Below are 20,128 nucleotides of genomic sequence, written 5' to 3'. Positions count from 1 at the left end.
GGAGCCCTGTTGAACTCATCTCAGCAGGGTTCACGAGGAAAATGGCATTTCATACGCCTTAATCACCACAGCCACTTATGCATTTACACCAGACCAATAGACATTAATCTGGGCCGATTTATTCATGCACATGTCAAAGTCTTTTAAGTGAGATGTGCTGATTTGTGTATTAATTAAGAACAAAACATGCAAAATGCAGAATGGATCTCAGTTGTGATGGTATCATGGTCATTCCCGGAGTGGGTTGGAACGGGAACAGACAGAGAATTAAGTGTCACACTTAAAGACAGAAGGAACATCCCCAGACAAATCATATCAAACGCTCCTGTTAGTCCACTGCCTGCCCGTCTGTCTGTCACTCAACAGGTTTTGATGGGTATGCTGGGGAATTCACTTGATCACAGTTCCTTCATGCAGTCCCTACAGAAACCAATGCCTTAATAGCAATGCTTTGTAAGACTATATATGAAAACATCTGTATTTGTGCATCAGTGCAGTGTTGTAAAGGAAGCATTGCTGTAGTCGTGCATCACTAAAATGTACGAAAGCCTATTTCCGTCACGGGATAAAATATAATAAAGGTAATTAAGACTTTTGATCTTACAGTTCTGAGAAAAAAGACAGAATTGTGAGAAAAAAGGTCGGAATTCTGACGTTTTTTTCTTATAATTGCACATTTATTTCTTGCAAGTCTGAGTTTATATCTCGCAATTCTGTGAAGATAAGCTATAAACTCAATTCTGAGAAGAAAAGCCAAATTGTGAGATATAAACTCACAATTGCACAAAAAAAAAAGTCAGATTTGTGTCTCTAAATTACTTTATTATTTATTCCATTGCAGAAAAAAAAACTGAATTGCAAGATGTAAATTCAGAATTCTGAGAAAAAAAGCCAGAATTTCTAGATATAAACTTAAAACTGCAAGATTAAATAAATGTCACAATTATTATAATTTTTTTAAAATCATGGTAACGTGCTTCCATAAAAATGTAATTGTGCTTACATTCTCATCTCAATTCAGAGGATTCTGAAAGCCTTGGCAATCGGATAGTTTCACAAGTTTGAATGATGCAAAATATGCAAGTGACTTTTACCACAATATGTGTTATCATATTTTAAATATTCAACTGATATAATTGAGCCTCTAACCCTAAACACTGCACAATTTAAAAAAAATATATATAACATGCACATACTGTAAACGTAAAGTCACAAATCATAATTTATTCTAGTATTGAAAAGCGTCATAAAAGTAGTCTGTGTAACTTGTGCACTACATTTTAGTCTCCTGGTGTCATAAATCTGGCTTTACAGTATTTGAGGAACATGGCGGCTTAAATTTCAGTTTGTCCCTCACACTGAGCTATTGTGTTTCTTCAGAAGAATATAGTGCACAGGTATAATGCCACCATGCTTCACGGGATTGTAGTTCTTTCCCAAATTAACCGTCTGGTGCTGTTCGGTCATTTTTGACTGAAAAACTTTGCATTTTGTTTTATAGAATTTTTCATTTATCAGAATTGTACAAAACTTGGTAAAGGCTTCGCCACCTGTACTCTTCGCCGTCAAAAATGAGCGCATTGGAAATGAATGGGAAGTGAATTTCCTCTAGTGGAAACGTTTGGTACTGTGTCCAAACAAAATCTCACTTTTTTGTGATATCAACCTCAAATTCGGAACACAACTTGTTTAGATTTATGTCTTTGATTTTCATGCAGTGTTTCATGCATATTTTGGAAAATATATATTTTGTATAAAATTTTTCATAATAATAATGATTTGTACTTTTTTTCACATCAGCAATAATCTGGCAAGTGTCTTCTTTAAAAAGAGACCAAACTTAAGTCTGTGCTCCAAAGCATTCAAGATTTATGATAAAGTTGGAATTTTTGTTTTCAGGTCTATGCTCAAAAAGTGAATAACCGTTAATAAATGCATCATAACTATTCCATAAATATAATTTAGTACCATAAAATCACCTAAAAATACAAAATATTAAATAAACATTTTTGAACTAAAATATGGTATATTAATTTAATTGCAATAATTTTTGACCAACACGTGAACAGCACTAGAGAGTTAAAGCCATTAAAGGCACAATATGTAATTTTCGCCGCTAGAGGGCGCATATTAAAGCGTCTTTGGTTTTTCCATGTTTTCTACAAAACAAAACCGGAAATCGAGGGGTTATGACGTCATTGGCAGGCGACACTATGGACACGGTTCGAGCCACTAGTTAAAATTGCTTATTTCTCTGGATTTAAACATTCTTCGAAACATTTGGGATAATGTAAGTACACAAGTCAGCAAAATATATAACACTGTTCTAGTGGTTTTTGGATATTTTAATAAAAAAATCTTACATATTGTGCCTTTAAGTTTTTAATCTTGTATGTTTGTCCGATTTTCATTTACTTTCTTCAAATCAAAGTTTGTAATGTTGTGATTCTCCTCGTAGCTGGTTGGTTTGGTTCGTGGCTTATAGCGCTTTAATGAAGACTTTTTTTAAATCCCTATGGGCAAAATACTTACAGAGCCAATGCTGCTGAAAAAGTGGGCGGCACTTAAGCACACAATTTCATTTGAATACATCTTGGTGCAGGTTAAGTCATTTCTCTATAAGAGTGTGTTTCTGCCCTGGACTGACGGCAGGGAGGTTGTGTTTGGTGGGATGGATGGCAGATAAGGAACTCCTGGAAATGTAATAGAGTGGCAATCATAGAAAGTGGGCCAGGAAGGCTTCTCTCGGGAGGAATCTGAAGCGTCCATGTTTCTCCTGCGAAACCGCCAAACGTCACTTTTAGCTGTCAGTCGTAATGCTTCCACACAAGCTGCTGGATGACACGGGAGATATAATAAAGTCAGACATGGATGCGGGGTTATAAATAGATATGAGTCAACTGTTATGTAAAATTATATATTTGCCTGTTTGCGGAAACGGATATAATTCAGATTTGAATTGGATTAGAATTGCTCTGTTTGGTTCAATGCGTTTGCATTGCACACATGAGATTTTCTTTTCTTTTTTTTAGCTAGTGTTGAGAGAGAGGAAAAGTGTCCGTAACAGTTATATTGGGATGATGGCGCAACATATTGGGCCTGTTTCAGGGTTTCTACAGGTTTTAAAAACTCTTAATTTGCACAAATGAAGGATTAAAAAGGTCTCAAATTAGAGCAGAAAGTCTTAAAGTCATGGCTTTAAATTATTTTCTTTACTTGGTCTGAAAAAGGTCTTAATGTTGCTTTACAAAACCTGCATTTTACACCTGGTATAAACGTTTGAGACGCACATTAATGTCAGATGTAAATGGCAATGTGTCTTGGTTAACCACCTTTAATCATAACTAATGTTAATCCCAGGATTAATTGTTAATAGTTAACAAAAACTAAAACCATAAAAAACATTTTCATTACTTGAAATAAAAATAAACTTTTTTTTCAACTAGTTGCCATTTCTCATATTAACTTGTAATAAAATAGCTAAAACTGAAATAAAATGAATAAAAACTTTAAACTTTAAACTACAGCTGGAATAAACACTAATACATACATATTAAAAACAAAAAACTAATAAACATGACAAAAAACAAGCAGAATTGCTCAAATTAAAATGGAAAATATAAAAATAAAAACGAACTCAAAATATTAATAATAGTACATCAATGTACTAAAATAACACTGGTTTAAACAGATCAATTCAGACCTTGCAGTTCTCTGAAACAAATCCCTCATGCATCACATGACAGCAAGATCTGCTCAACGAATCAAATGAGTTTCGTGACAAATTCATCTCGATTCTTGAGTTTCTCTCAGTCTAACATTCCCATTAACTTATAAAAATGTCATTTCTGAATGTTTTTAAATGTTCAAAACATCTTTTTTTTTTTTACGTATTAAGAATGTTTCAGTAACACTTAAAGCCTTTATGTATAATGCATTATAAAGGGTTATTAAAGGGAATAATGCATTATAATTATTCAGGATTTGCATTGTGATACATTATATCTTGTCGTAAATAATTATAACCGAATTTAAAATGCATAGTGCAACAATGAATTGATAAGTGTTATAATGTATTAACTGTGGTTACAATTATTCATGAGATTGTATAATGTATTATAAGGTGTATTACAAAGCATAATTAATGCATTAAAACTACGTTTATGATGCATTATACATAAAGGCTTTAAGTAAAGTGTTAGCAATGTTTCTTCTTGGTTATGTGAATGTTAGAGGAACGTTCCATTCTATCATTGTGAACATGTTATGAGAACGTTACATTACATTACATTAGAATGTTCTCTCAACATTTAAACTTTTTTTTGGGTTATGCGAATGTTCCATTTGATCATTTCGAAACCATTATGAAAATGTTTTTTATGAATGTTTTTTTAAATGTTGAAAGCATCCAGTTTTTTATGTATAAGGAACATTTCTTGGTTATGTGAATGTTAGAGAAACATTCAATTCTATCATTTTGAAAGCATTACGAGAATGTTACATTTGAATGTTCTCTCAATCTTTAAAATACCCTTTATATATATACTGTATATGAAGTGTTATTTTAGCACCATTGAGATACTATCGTAGATTTTATTAATATCTTGGATCAGTTTTTATTTTTATATTTTCAGTTTTCCTTTTAATTTTAGTTAAAGTTTTAGTAATTATGTTTGTGTTTTTGTCACTTTTAGTAGCTTTTAATATATATATATCTATATATATATCTATATATAGATATATATATAGATATATAGATATATCTATATAGTTTTTATTTCAGTTTTAGTTATTTTAGTACATTAAGTTAAACTAAATTAGAATGAATGTTTCCTTGGCAGCTAGCTGAAAAAAAATAGCCTATATTTTATTTCAGTTAATCTTTATTTTATTTCAAGTAACAAAAATGGGTTTTTATTGTTTTAATTTTAGTTTCAGTCTATAATAACAATGGACATATGCATACAAATTTAATTGCAAGTCAATAAATACTATATAGAATATACATGATAACATACAGTACTATGCTGCAGTGTATGCAAGACTGTCTATACAGACTGTGGGAGATTTTTGTCTACTAATATTCATCAGTCAAGTGTGCTGAAAATCTCAAAATGGACAAATATTGAACAATTAATGAGTCTGTTACTGCTGCTATTTTTGCAATTTTTAGGCATAAAAACACATGAAAATTTGATGTCATAAAAACAGCAGCTAATCCGGCATTTCTTCCCAAACTTTCAGCCTCACGTAATGAAGCGAAGGGTCTGGCTGCTGTGAAGAAGATTTGTGAGGAGAACAGTGAAGCTCAGGGTGAGTCAGGCTTTATAACACACATATAACACACGTATAACGCACATATAACGCACATGCACTTCTGTTTGTGTGACTGATTGTCGGCTTTAAGGCTCATGTCAGGGGATGTTTCGGGCCGTTTTCAGGTCGAGCAGCTCAAGGAGACTCAGAGACGCAGAATGAATGCTAATGGAGCTGCAGTGAATTGATTGTGTTGAACTAACGAACAGAATGTCAGCAACAAGCTGAAGAAAAGGTCAAGAAAACAAGTGTGGAGTACATAGTGTGTAGTGCCGTCAGCTTGCAAACCATTATTATGTCCATCCGTCTCTTCACCTAAACACGATTTAACAGGCGATTAGGGCTGGGGATTTGATTCGATATCGATTCACAAGCTTGCGATTTGATTTGATTCAATTCGACATTGATTCGTTTGGATATAAAGGCAATCACGTACAGTACATGTCAGTTTTTTCAAGGAAAAAGTCTAAAATCTCAACTAATTCTACAATAAACCCTGTCAATACTATATTAAAGTGATTTGTAAACAAACATTTAAATTGCACATAAGGCAGCTTTATAATAAAAATGTATTATAGCAACTTTTAATGATATAATTATGCTTCTACTCCAGTTTGTTATTGAAATAAAAACATTTAAACAGTGTATGTTGTAATTTGTTTTCATGATGGTTTTATTCTCAGGAATAGAATAGAATAGAATAGAATAGAATAGAATAGAACTTTATGTCATTGTTTAGGAACAACAAAATACAGTTTAGCAGCTCTTCAGATTAGCAGGTAACAAACAGTATGACAGTGTTTATAAACAAAAAAAGTAGACATTATAAACAGACAGCAACATTCAAGACAAAGGCATAAATATAAAAATATAAATTTAGTTTATAAAAACGTTGTGTAAATATTGTTTTGAAGTGTTTCTAAAAACTCAAAATGTCCTGTTTTCTTGTCATGATTATAACGTTATTTAAAGGTTACAAAAACCTTCTTCCATCATTCTACTAACTTTATTTTTTCCCCAAATGTTTTTTTTTTATATTCTGAGAACGTTAAAATGTCCAGTTTTCTTGTCATAATTAGAAAGTTATTTCAAGGTTACAAAAAAAAATTCTTACAACATTCTATTTGTTTTTACTCAAAATGTAGCGTTATTTGAATGTTTATTTTTAAAATTCTAAGAATGTTACAATTTGCAGTTTTCTTGTCAGGATTATAAGGTTATTATTGTCACGGTGACACACACACGAAGAACGAGGAGACGCTGGAGAATGCTTTTACCAAGACTTTATTTGCACCAAGGAACCAAGGGAGACGAACACAGGAAGACGTTCAACGGAAGACGTACAACAGCGGACAGAGAAGTAGGGACTGGGAACACTTTTTATACACACAGGAGGAGGGGATCACGAGACACACCTGGGAGCAATGACACATCATGGGGAACACCTGGTACAAATGAACTAAACTAATCAGGGGAGGAACAGGAAACTAATCAAATAAGGGCATGGGAAGGCACATGGGGAGCAGGACACACACAACACATGGAACAGAGTCTGACAATTATAAGGTTACAAAAACATGTTTTCTTTTACCGTTATGAGAACGTAAATCAAATATGAATAAAGTTATAAGAAGGTTCCATAAACATTACTTTAAGAATGATTTGTCCTAACATTTATATAACTTTTTAAAAACGTTAAAGAAACATTCCCTGTTAGCTGGGTTCAAACATTCATTAAATATTTGAAGAACAGGTGCAGTAAAAATATAATGAATATGTAATATTTTTTCTAGCTGACTACCCAGTTTATGTTAATTGAATGTCTTTTCTGAGGTAAATGTGATGTTACGTGACATTATTGATCACAAGCTGTTTTCTTGACGGTTGAAACACTGATTGATTTATTACATGATTCATTTTAGTTCTGATGTTCATTCATGTTTATTTGCTCTAGGAATTTGAAAGCTGACACTTTGTTTCAGATCAAAAGTAACAAAGCACAAAGATTATTGTGATTATTGAATGGGAGGAGCTACAGATAGTGTTTGATTTAGTTTTGTTCAAGCATCAACTGAAAGCAGCAGAGATTGAGTCTTTGGATTTAAGAATCAAAATCAGTTCAACCAAATGAGAATCGATTCAAATTGAGAAATCAATATTTTCAGCTCAAGCCTACTATATTCTGCAGTAAAATCTTACTTTAATGTGTTCTTTTCCATAATGGCACAGTTAAAGAAGTTTTGGATGTTTTTGTGCATTTTGAGCAAATCAAGCAACAGAACCACGTTCTTCGACGCTGATGTCCGTCCCTCTGTGTTCAACAGAGCAGTCTTAGTTGTACTGTTTGCTTGAAAATGTATTGGTGGTGTTTTGGTGTTGCCCGGCAATGCTTTTGTATGGACAAGCCTTAAAAGATTCGTTCTAGGCTTTAGTCCGTTATAAATCAGTCAGGAAAATGCAGGTGGCCTCGCGTGATCCCCGCGGGAGTTTGCTGGAAAGAGACGAGCCGCGGGATACGAAATAAGGGAAAATCTAAAAAAAATAAAATCAATGGACTTTACTTAACCCTATAAAGCTACTGGATCATATTTGATACACAAAGCCTCTAAACGATCAAAGCTTTGCTGTTAAACCTGTTTCACACACAATCTACTACACGCCTTTAATTCTGTCGTCTGATTGATAGTTCAGAGCTTGGAAAGTTGGAAGTAATTTAAAAAGCATGAATATTAAATAGATCACAATGGTGGTTGCATATGCATATACATTTGTATGCATGCATATATCTATATGCATATTATATGTACTTATATTTATATGCAGATGCATGTAAATTCACATACTATATAGAAAATACATTCTATACATTGCATGCATTGTAAGCATAGTATGTTATTATGTATTTTGTATATATTATGTAAATTTATATGCATATGCATAAATTTGTATTCATATATCTATGTGCATATGCATATTTTATGTCTTTGAATTTATTATGCATATAAATGTATACTACTACTATACACTGCAGGAATATTAATATGTTATTTTATATTATGTAAATTAATATGCATATAAATTGTAATTTTGCATATTGTAATGCAATATGCATTTTGTAATTTTGTATTTTGCATATTATACATTTACATACTATATAGAATATACATACTATACGCTGCCGGAATATTAAGCGTAATATGTTATTATGTATTTTCTACATATGTCAATTTATATGCATATGCATGTAAATTTACATTATTTTTTAGAATATGCATACTATACACTGCAGGAATATTAAGCATACAATGTTATCATGTATTTTCTATATATCATGTAAATGCATGTGCATATAAATTTGTATGCATATGCCTATAAGTGTATTATATGCATATAAATGTACATACTATATAGAAAATAAATTACATGCACTGCAGGAATGTTAAGCAGAGAATATTTTGTATTTTATATTATGTCAATTTATATGCATATTAATTTGTATATATATGCATTTCAATTTATATGCATGCACAATAAATGCATATATATTTTATAGAAAGTTCTATATAATATGTAAATGTATCTGCATATAAATGTGTATGCATTAGTATATTATATGCATTTAAATCTGTATGCATGTAAATGTACATACTATATAGAAAATGCATATAAATTTGTATGCATATGCCTATAAGCGTATTATATGCATGTACATTTACATACTATATAGAAAATAAATTCTATGCACTGCAGGAATGTTAAACAGAGAATATTTTGTATTTTATATTATGTCAATTTATATGCATATTAATTTGTATATATATGCATTTCAATTTATATGCATGCATACATTTACATATTTTATAGAAAGTTCTATATATGTAAATGTATCTGCATATAAATGTGTATGCATATATTGATATGCATTAGTATATTATATGCATTTAAATCTGTATGCATGTAAATGTACATACCCTATAGAAAATGCATATAAATTTGTATGCATATATCTATAAGTGTATTATATGCATTTAAAATGATAGCGTAATATGTTATTATGTATTTTCTACATATTATGTCAATTTATATGCATATGCATGTAAATTTACATTATTTTTAGAATATGCATACTATACACTGCAGGAATGTATAGCATACAATGTTATTATGTATTTTCTATATGTTATGTAAATGCATGTGCATATAAATTTGTATGCATATGCCTATAAGCGTATTATATGCATATAAATGTACATACTATATAGAAAATAAATTCTATGCACTGCAGGAATGTTAAGCAGAGAATATTTTGTATTTTATATTATGTCAATTTATATGCATATTAATTTGTATATATATGCATTTCAATTTATATGCATGCATACACATTATAGAAAGTTCTATATAATATGTAAATGTATCTGCATATAAATGTGTATGTATTAGTATATTATATGCATTTAAATTTGTATGCATGTAAATGTACATACTATATAGAAAATGCATATAAATTTGTATGCATATATCTATATGTGTATTATATGCATTTAAAATTATATGCATTTTAATACACATACTATATAAAAATACATACTATACACTGCAAGATTAGTAAGCGTAGCATGTTATTCTGAAGTGTTGTTTTTGAAAATGCAGCTTTGTTAGTCATTAATGCTGCTGATGAACCTGTTCAGACAGGATCTTATTCTGAAGAGCTTCGGACCCTCCAGCGATCTTCACACAACAACTGAACGGGTCTGAGAGGCTGTGAGCGTTTCTGAGAGCTGATGTCTTTGACACTAAAAGGCACGGCTTCTCTCGAGTCGCTCGTCCAGTAAGCGTGAGGTCAGGGGAGGCGGTGGGACACTAGGAAGGGCTCATCCATCTGGATGGGATTCCACAAAGTTTCAGCACTAAATGAGCAGCATGAGTCACTCTGGATGAATGATTCATCCGAGCGCTTTCGCAGCCTGCAGTGCCGTAAATCGCTCTAAACCTGCGCGAGGGGATTGTGCGTCTCTGCTCGCATGCATCAGCGCAGACGCTGCCGGCTCTTATCTGCTCCAGATGAAGCTTTGGCGAGAAAGACCTTCAGAATAATCTCAAACCCAGCTCATGCAGGCGAGAAGAGATTGAAGAGTTACTCAGTTCAAGCAGATTTACCATACAGGACTTCTCAGAGTCAAGTGTGAGAAAGTCAATTAACGTTTGACGACATTGATCTGTTTGATTGACAAGGTTCCCATTTTCATGGAAAACCTGGAAAAATATAGGGAATGTCAGGAAAGTGTTATTTTAGTATCTTTGTTATAGTTTTTGTTAATATATTGAATTCGTTTTTATTTTTATATTTTCCTTTTTAAATTTAGTTTATGCTTTAGTAATTTTGTTGTGAGTTTTTGTCATTTTTATTAGTTTTTTTGTTTGTTTAGGATTTTACTAATTTCCATGACTTTTCCATATATATATATATATATATATATATAATGGGTCAAAGACGAAAAAGGGTTTAAGCATAAAATCAATAAGTGTAATACTGCTTTAAATTGTGTTGTTTTTCCCCAAAAAAATTGAAAAGTTTTCTGTTTAATTTAATTGCAATTTATACATTTTCCCCTGATTTACAGAAGAGAGCCACTAAAACGTCATTCAGTGTAACAATCTTGTCAGGCATATTTACAACAAAAATCAATTTATGACATATTAAAAGACTAATTACTTTCACCCCAAATACTAATTAGTTGTAATTTTACATTTTTAAAATGTGCCATTATCCTAGGTTTTGGCCTTTTGTCAGTAAGAATTTTTTACTCATTTAAAACCCAATAGAATTTAATATGCTCCCTTATTCTTTTATATATTTTAATATGTACACATCAGAATAAGCATGTTGTTTGAATTTTTACATAACTGTAAATGTTACACTGAATGACAATGTAACATTATTTCAACCAAATTGTAACATTTTATTCTCCAAAAACTTATTTGAAACCTTAAAAGAAGACGCTTTACTTACATTCAATGTGCTTTCTGTGGACATATAATCACTTTTGTACATTTCTTTTGATGCGGACATCTTAATGTCTTTGACCCATAATATATATATATATATTGTTGTTTTTTTAAGTAACATTTTTAAAATTATTATTAGTAATTTTTTTTATTTGTTTATCTTATTTTTTATGGTTTAAGTTTAGGCCTGAAAAAAAAAGTTATGAAAATGAGTAAAATCTTTAAAAAGTCGTGGGATAATTTAGTCTGAATTTACTATTGTGTTATTAATTTTGAATCTCAGTCTCCATTATTCAGCTGATATTCTGAATTATTATGTGCTGTAACGTACAGTATGTGGCAGTTCTCTGATTTATTTCTCTCTGGTTCTGCTCATGACAGATCTATCACATCATCATTGGCTTTTAATTGAGTTGATCGTCATCAGTGTGGTGTGTGAAACAGAACTACAGCAGCTGGTTTACAATCAGAGTCAGGGAATCAGAGCAGATAAAGGTGACCTTGTTCGGACGCATGCAAATGAGATGCAAAACAGGTGCTTCCTGCTGTTCTCATTGGCTAGTGCATGAACTGCTTGATTTCCTTAAGCTGCAGTCACTGACTTTACTGTTACCTGATTTAGAGCTGGGTGCCTGATTCAGTGTTTCCAGTCAAAAAATGACTGGCTTTTTAAAAATAGCTTGTAAATCTTTCATTATGCTATATTGTGAAGTTGTTATATCCTGTGTGAGCAAAGTCAGTAATTTGATAACATTAACACATTTTAAAGGAACAAAAAACAACCTCTCCCGGTCAAAATGACCAGAACACAACATTAGAAAAAAATTAACTAATGATTGCACTATTACTACGAATTATTTACAATTAAACACTGTGTCTTAAAGCATTGATCAGTTTGATTGACAAGGCTCTCATATTCATGAAAAAATGTGGAAATATTAGGAAAATTAAAAGTTGTGGTTTCCAGCAGGATTATTTTAGAGATACTAATTTTAAATTTAGATTTTTTTTATATATATAATTTTGTTGTGTTTTTTGTCCTTTTTTAAACATATTTTTAATTATTTTTTTATTTCATTTTTAGTTATTTTAGTACATTATTTACAATTAATTTTTAGTGCATAATTTACAATTAATTAAAACTGTTGAAATAAGATTTCTAGGTGAGCTTGACAAAACGTAGGGTGGGATTTTATCCATGTGGGACTGATTGGATATTGAAAGCATCTCTATGTGGTTAAAAAAAAAAAAAAAGAGAGAAATTGATGCTGACTACCGAAAAGAGAGTTATTTCATTCTGATGAAAGATTATGAATTCAAACATGCTTATCCTGTGGAAGAACACACAATAGACTTTCCTTCAAGCTGTTTACAGTTGCGTGTTTGCAAAGCTTTGCAATGAAAACATTTCCTCAGCAGTGTTGTAAGCGTAACGCTGTGTTTCTGAAGCTCGCCGCTCGTCGTGCTCTGAAGGGTGCTTTAACGAACCTTCAGGTCCAGCCAAGCATCTCAGCGATGGACAGAATAATAATAGAAGTCATTGTGAAGTAAATAAGGAACGCTACGCCTCCGTAATGCAGCTAAAGGTTCAATTATATGCTTTTATTTGAGCTCAAACCGCTAAAGTCCGTCCTGAACCTGCAGCATGAATGAATAGCATGCTACTTATTTATTTCTGCATTAAATAGTATGTATACTGTACACAGTATGTGAGTTTTTTGCATGCGTGAAGTACCCAGATGACACTGTAAAAAAGAAATTTGACTGAAATAACTGCATGGTTGCAACTTGCAAGTTAAAATTCTAATTTTGATTTAATTAATCCTGTTGACGTATTAATGTTGATCATTACATTTACTTAATATTGTGTTATTTAAACTCAAATTTCTGCATTGATTGATTTAAAATAAGTTGTAGTAACTTAATGAAATTGTCTTGATAATTTAAATTCAAAGGATTTGATGTGGAGTGGGAGGAACTAAAATACATGTCTATTTAGCAGTATTTGACATTGTTTCTGAATGTGATAATACAATATATACACTGATGCAACTTAATTTAGCATATAAATAAATAATTTAAATACACATATATTCATATTTTTTTATATGTATGCATACATATATATATATATATATACAGTATATATTACACACAAAAAAAAAATCATAATGAAAACCAGAAAAAAAAAAATGAAATTCCAAGTGTCAAACTAAACTCTTAACAATGACCTGGAACAACTTATAGTGAAGTGTGACTTATTTTGAGGAAAATACGGTACATCAAATGTGCATTAGACCACAGAGCACACAGCGTAATTCAACACGTGACGCTCCATTACTGTGTGACAAATGAACCGAGTGTAGAGCTTTCGTCTGAATCCGCTCGACTCATGGGTTTAATTGAATGGAATGGACAGGAACACTAATGGAAGTCTAGAACAGATGCTGGAAGTCCAGTGTTATGATGGGAATGTAGTTTGGTCACAGAAGCTCTGTCTGATATATTGAACTTTTACTATACACTACTGTTCAGAGGTTTGGGGCAGTGCTATTTTAGATATTGGTTTAGTTTTATTAATATTTTGAATCGGTTTTTATTTTCACCTTTTCTGTTTTCATTTTAATTTTGGTTAAAGTTTTATTTTTGTTGTTGTGCGTTTTCGTCACATTTAGTAATTTTTGTATTTTTAAAATATGTATGTAGTTTTTATTAATTGTAGTTTTAGTTATTTCAAGTTAAACTACTTGAAAATTTGTTTTTTATTTATTGATTTTTTTTAATGGTTTTGGTTTTAGTTTGGGATGATTAGATATTTTAATATTTAGATAATTTTTAAATTTTTTTGTCATTCTTAATAGTTTTTTTAAATACATCTATATAGTTTATATAAATTTTTATTTAAGTGTTAGTTATTTTAGTACATCAAGTTTCATTTCAGTTTTTGTTAACTATAATTACCCTGGTTTGGTTGTGGTAAGATTTTTTTTATGTTTTTGGTCTTTTTAAAAAGGTTTTTGCATTTATTTTATCAAAAATACAGTAAAAAATCTGAAATATTATTACAGTTTAAAACAGCTGTGTTCTATGTGAATATCTGTTAAACTGTAATTTATTCCTGTGATGCGCAGCTGAATTTTCAGCATCATTACTCCAGTCTTCAGTGTCACATGATCTTCAGAAATCATTCTAATATGCTGATTTGTTTTCAGAGTTTACTTGCATTCAAAAACTAATATGTAGTGATTATTTCACAGATATAATTGTCTTCTGTAGAGCTGCCGAAATTGAAGTCATTTCATAATTGAGGAATTTTGCTATACTAAATATTGAATTTTGCACTGTTGTTTTCCTGTGGAGCTTTAGAAAGAAATGTGAGTTATTATCATCAAGTAAATCTAAAGCCACCATTAAAAAAAAGAATAAAAGAATCCTTGAAATAAAATTTATTTATACATATATATGAACTTTTTTTTTTTAACTAATTTTTTCCAAACGGTTTCGGCAACATTTCTCATTTTCATTTGGTTTAAATTAGTCTACAATAAATAAAACTAAATAAACTAAAACTAATAAATAAAAATGTATATAAAAAAATACAAATAAATACAATATAGACATATATTAACATACTAATGAAATTAATGAAAATGGCAGAAACACACAACAAAATGACTAAAACTTCAAATAAATAAAAATGAAAATATAAAAGTGTAATTTAAAATATTAACAAAAACTATAATATTACATGAATGATACTAAAATAATTATGGACTTGACATGACAGGTTTATTATAGTTAACTAAAACTGAAATTAAAATGAAATGAAAAAATAAAAAATGGTTACTTAAAGTAAAATAAATGTTGACCGAAATAAAATAAAACAAAATATAAAAACTTATATTGTTTTAGAAACTTTATTTTCAGCTATAAACAATTTAAACTTCAGCAAAAATATTTTCATTATTTAAAATAAGATAAAATATAAAAAACGTAAAAATGGTAAAATAAGATGAAAATAATAATAAAAGAAAAAAATGACAAAAAAACATTTACAAAATAACAAAATGACACACATTTTAAAAAACAGAGTTTGTGTTTAGTAGACTGAGACACGAGTAGTCAGACTGCAGAGAATGTGTGAGAATATGAAGTATAAAATTGTTCTAGAAAGTATGAGTGTGTGAGGGATTGTGGGATTTCACTATCATCTCCGCTGAAAGCAAATACTTTCTCAGTGACGTTAAAAACAGGAGCTGTCATTGTGAGGTGACTCGATTGCTGTGAGAATGGCTGGCGGTCAAAAGCTTTAGTCGTTAAAGCTCCTCATGAACCTGTTCAGACAGGAACATCTCTCAAGCGACCAACTGAAATGAAAGCAGAACCTGACATAAAGCGTTTTACAATGAAGGTTAAAATCAGAGCTGTTCGCATGTTTAATAAAAAGTGATTAATTGTTTTATTTTCTTCTAATTATATGTTGCCTTTATTTATCATTTATTTGAAATTTTCCACATTTATTTATTTAAATAAATGTATTTAATTTATTATTTATTAATATTTATATATAGTTTAATTTATTTAATTTAAATATATTTAATTATTTAATTATTTAAATAATTATTTAAATATTTTAATTGAATATTTAATTATTTTCAAATTGTTTATTTAGAAATAATAATAATAATAGGTTTGATGGTTTAACATTTAAATGAAGATATTAAGACAGTTGTAATGTAGAATGAAATTGTTATTATAGTTTCATTTTTTATTTTAGTTAAAGTTTTGTATTTTTTATTTATTTTTTTATATTTTTGTCATTATGTTAGGTTTTTTAATATGTCTATATATTTATTTTTGTTATTTTAATACATCAAGTTAAACTAAATGAAAATGAGAAATGATGCCTTGGCAACTAGCTGAGACAAGTTTTAAGTTTTTTTTTTTCAGTTAATATTTATTTTATTTCAAGTAACAAAATGCAGAATAGTGAATAATTATTATTATTATTAATTTTATTAATTAAATTTTTTTTTATAGCCATATTGAATAACATCATCACAAAATGGATATGCAAATTGTGCAGAACTCTAAACAACTTAAATTAAGATAAATAAATAAATAGTATTGCAATTTTGTAGGTTTAATGTAAAATGAATTTTTTATTTTGTCAATGTTATTATTATTATTATTATTATTATTATTTTATAGCCATATTGATATAGAATTTAGCCAAATTGTGCAGTACTAGTCTTTGTCTTTGAAAAGTCAAAATGCATAAATGTAATGTAATGAACTGCATAAACCCAATAATACATAAAAAACAGCAGAAATTAGATTTCCTCATGAATATTTACTCCATGTTTCATCTGGCTAATTTAACAAGCGTCTATCAATGGATTTGTGCCTAAAAACAGAAGCTATGGGAAGTGCTTTGCTGTTCTTATTGTTTGTCCTGCTATCAGCTCAGACCTGAGAGGCGTTTCTGGGTCACGGTGCAGTAGTTTGCTGTTATTTTGGTCATTGTCACCTCAGGCAGTCAGAATGACGTCAGCTGATCATTACTAGACCCATTTCTGATTAAAACACTATTTATATCAGTTTAATCCTGATTATATGTGCTCAGAGCGTCTGAACAGTGCGGCGGCTGATTGTGAGGAAAGGTGATGACCGTCTGAATGAGTGTGTGTTTGTGACTCTGAACACCTCCGTGATCTTCAGATGCGTTGTGTGTTATTCAGACTGATTGATGATGATGATAAACGTGTAAGTATTTATAATTAAGAAATACAAAATAATGATGCATTTTAAGTATTTATTAATATTAATGTTTTATATAAATATTAATTAATAACAACAACAACAATAACGTAATAACAATAATAATAGTAATGTTTTATACAAATGTTTAATAACTGTAAATAATAACAACAATAATGTTTTTTATAAATATCCCATAATCGTAATAATAATAACAGTAACAATAAAAGTTTATTATTGTTATTGATATTAATAATGATTATTTGTATATAAATATTAATGAATAATTATTATTATTATTATAATAATAATATAAGTATTTAATAATAATAGTAATAATAACAATATGTTCTATATACATTAAATGTTTTATATAAATTATTTTACATAAATATTCATTCATAATAATAACATAAATATTATAACTATAATAATTTGTCTTTATTAATAATAATATTATTATTATAAAAAATATTAAGTGATAAGTATTTATATAGCACCTTTTTATAACCCTGAGTCTCTTTACAGAAGCAGAGGATGTATGTGGCTTAAATAAAATATAATAAAATAATTGCATTGCTTATTATGGTTTAAATGGCTCGTGCTGGTGTAAAATCAAGGTATTTCAAAAATAAATAAATCAAATTATTTATTTAAAAATTACACAAAACTGTTTGCTTGTCTGATTAAATGCAGCCTTCCTAAAATAAAATATACTCACATCATATCAGACATGTCATGAAGTTCGGCCCAAGATGATGTTGGACTAGTAGATGTTAGATTAGTAAATGTTGGACCAGTAGATGTTGGACTAGTACTATAGATGTTAGACTAGTAGTTGTTGGACTAGTACTATAGATGTTAGACTAGTAGTTGTTGGACTAGTACTATAGATGTTAGACTAGTAGATGTTGGACTAGTACTGTAGATGTTGAACTAGTAGATGTTGGCCTAGTACTGTATGTCGGACTAGTAGATTTTGAACTAGTACTATAGATGTTAGACTAGTAGATGTTGGACTAGTACTGTAGATGTTGAACTAGTACTGTATGTTGGACTAGTAGATTTTGAACTAGTACTATAGATGTTGAACTAGTACAGTAGATGTTGAACTAGTACTATAGACTAGTAGATGTTGCGCTAGTACTGTAGATGTTGGACTAGTTCTGTAGATGTTGCGCTAGTACTGTATGTTGGACTAGTAGATGTTGAACTAGTACTGTAGATGTTGAACTAGTACTATAGACTAGTAGATGTTGCGCTAGTACTGTAGATGTTGGACTAGTACTGTAGATGTTGCGCTAGTACTGTATGTTGGACTAGTAGATGTTGAACTAGTATTGTAGATGTTGAACTAGTACTATAGACTAGTAGATTTTGCGCTAGTACTGTAGATGTTGAACTAGTACTGTAGATGTTGGACTAGTAGATGTTGAACTAGTGCTATAGATGTTGGACTAGTAGATGTTGAACTAGTATTGTAGATGTTGAACAAGTGCTATAGATGTTGGACTAGTAGAAGTTGGACTAGTACTGTAGATGTTGAACTAGTACTGTAGATGTTGAACTAGTACTGTAGATGTTGGACTAGTAGATGTTGAACTAGTGCTATAGATGTTGGACTAGTAGATGTTGAACTAGTATTGTAGATGTTAAACAAGTGCTATAGATGTTGGACTAGTAGAAGTTGGACTAGTACTGTAGATGTTGGACTACTAGATTCTGGACTAGTACTGTATATGTTAGACTAGTAGATGTTGGACTAGTACTGTAGATGTTGAACTAGTACTATAGATGTTGAACTAGTAGATGGACTAGTACTCTAGATGTTGAGCTAGTACTGTAGAGGTTGAACTAGTAGTTGTTGGACTAGCACTATAGATGTTGCACTAGTACTGTAGATGTTGAACTAGTACTATAGACTAGTAGATGTTGGACTAGTAGATGGATTAGTACTGTATGTTGGACTACTAGATGCTGGACTAGTACTGTAGATGTTGAACTAGTAGATGTTGGACTAGTACTGTAGATGTTGAACTAGTACTATAGATGTTGAACTAGTAGATGTTGGACTAATACTGTAGATGTTGGACTAGTACTGTAGATGTTAAACTAGTAGTTGTTAGACTATCATTATAGATATTGCACTAGTACTGTAGATGTTGAACTAGTACTATAGATTAGTAGATGTTGGATTAGTACTCTAGATGTTAGACTAGTAGATGTCGGACTAGTACTGTAGATGTCGGACTAATACTGTAGATGTTGGACTAGTAATCATTCTGTGAACTTGTGTTCTGTGTTTCATGTCAGCGGTTGTTATGCTGGTTCCTGAAGGCCGAACCGAAGACGGATTTGAGACTCATTTCACCACTAACTATCTAGGCCACTTTCTGCTGACCTGCCTTCTGCTGGACAGCCTGGTGCATTCTGGGAAGGATGGCTCGTGCTCCAGGGTCGTCAGCATCTCGTCCTCAGCACACTACGCCGCTGACGCCCGTCTGCAGGATCTTCTCAGCATGTGAGTGGAAAAACACGGCACACGTCTGCAGTGGAAATCAGTGACCCGGAGCCAGACTTAATCTGCAGATCTAGAGCGCAGAGATGCTGAAATAAATCAAAGATAAGAGCCGTCTGGCCCGGAGCGAGAAGGTTTGTTATGTTCTGCGTCACATGTGTTGCTGGTGATTGGTTAGTCGTGTCATGGCTCATATCTTACATCAAAAATACTACAGATATGGCTTCATAAATCCTCCTGCAGCACAAACGCCCTGTTCCACCTGCAGATCTCCAAACCATTAAACAATTACATCCTCAAAAAACAGATCAGTGTAGCACAATAGTACAGATAGTATCTGTTTTTATGATTAACTTTTATACATTTTATAAATGTAGTCTTCATATGTTGTTTATGTATAGTTTAGTTGTTTTTCATTTATTCATTCAATTGTTACTGTATCTTCACTTTATATGTATCTATCTTTATATTTATCTTTGTATTTATCTTTATATTTTTCACTTTTTATTTATCTATCCTTCTATC

General features: G+C 30.7%; 1 protein-coding gene across 1 annotated transcript in view; it reads left to right on the top strand.

The window, feature by feature from the left end:
* Window positions 1-216: 216 nt before the first annotated feature.
* Window positions 217-20,128, top strand: part of LOC107734577 (retinol dehydrogenase 14-like) — a 31,992-nt gene continuing 12,080 nt past the window's right edge. The window contains exons 1-3 of the mRNA XM_016546573.1: window positions 217-376; window positions 5,245-5,313; window positions 19,399-19,606. Of these exons, the coding sequence (XP_016402059.1) occupies window positions 217-376; window positions 5,245-5,313; window positions 19,399-19,606 (437 nt within the window). The remainder of the gene's footprint in view (window positions 377-5,244; window positions 5,314-19,398; window positions 19,607-20,128) is intronic.

This window comes from Sinocyclocheilus rhinocerous, unplaced genomic scaffold (assembly GCF_001515625.1).
Source record: "Sinocyclocheilus rhinocerous isolate Xijiao unplaced genomic scaffold, SAMN03320098_v1.1 scaffold1516, whole genome shotgun sequence".
Lineage (NCBI taxonomy): Eukaryota > Metazoa > Chordata > Actinopteri > Cypriniformes > Cyprinidae > Sinocyclocheilus > Sinocyclocheilus rhinocerous.
This window is presented reverse-complemented; position numbering and strand designations above follow the sequence as displayed.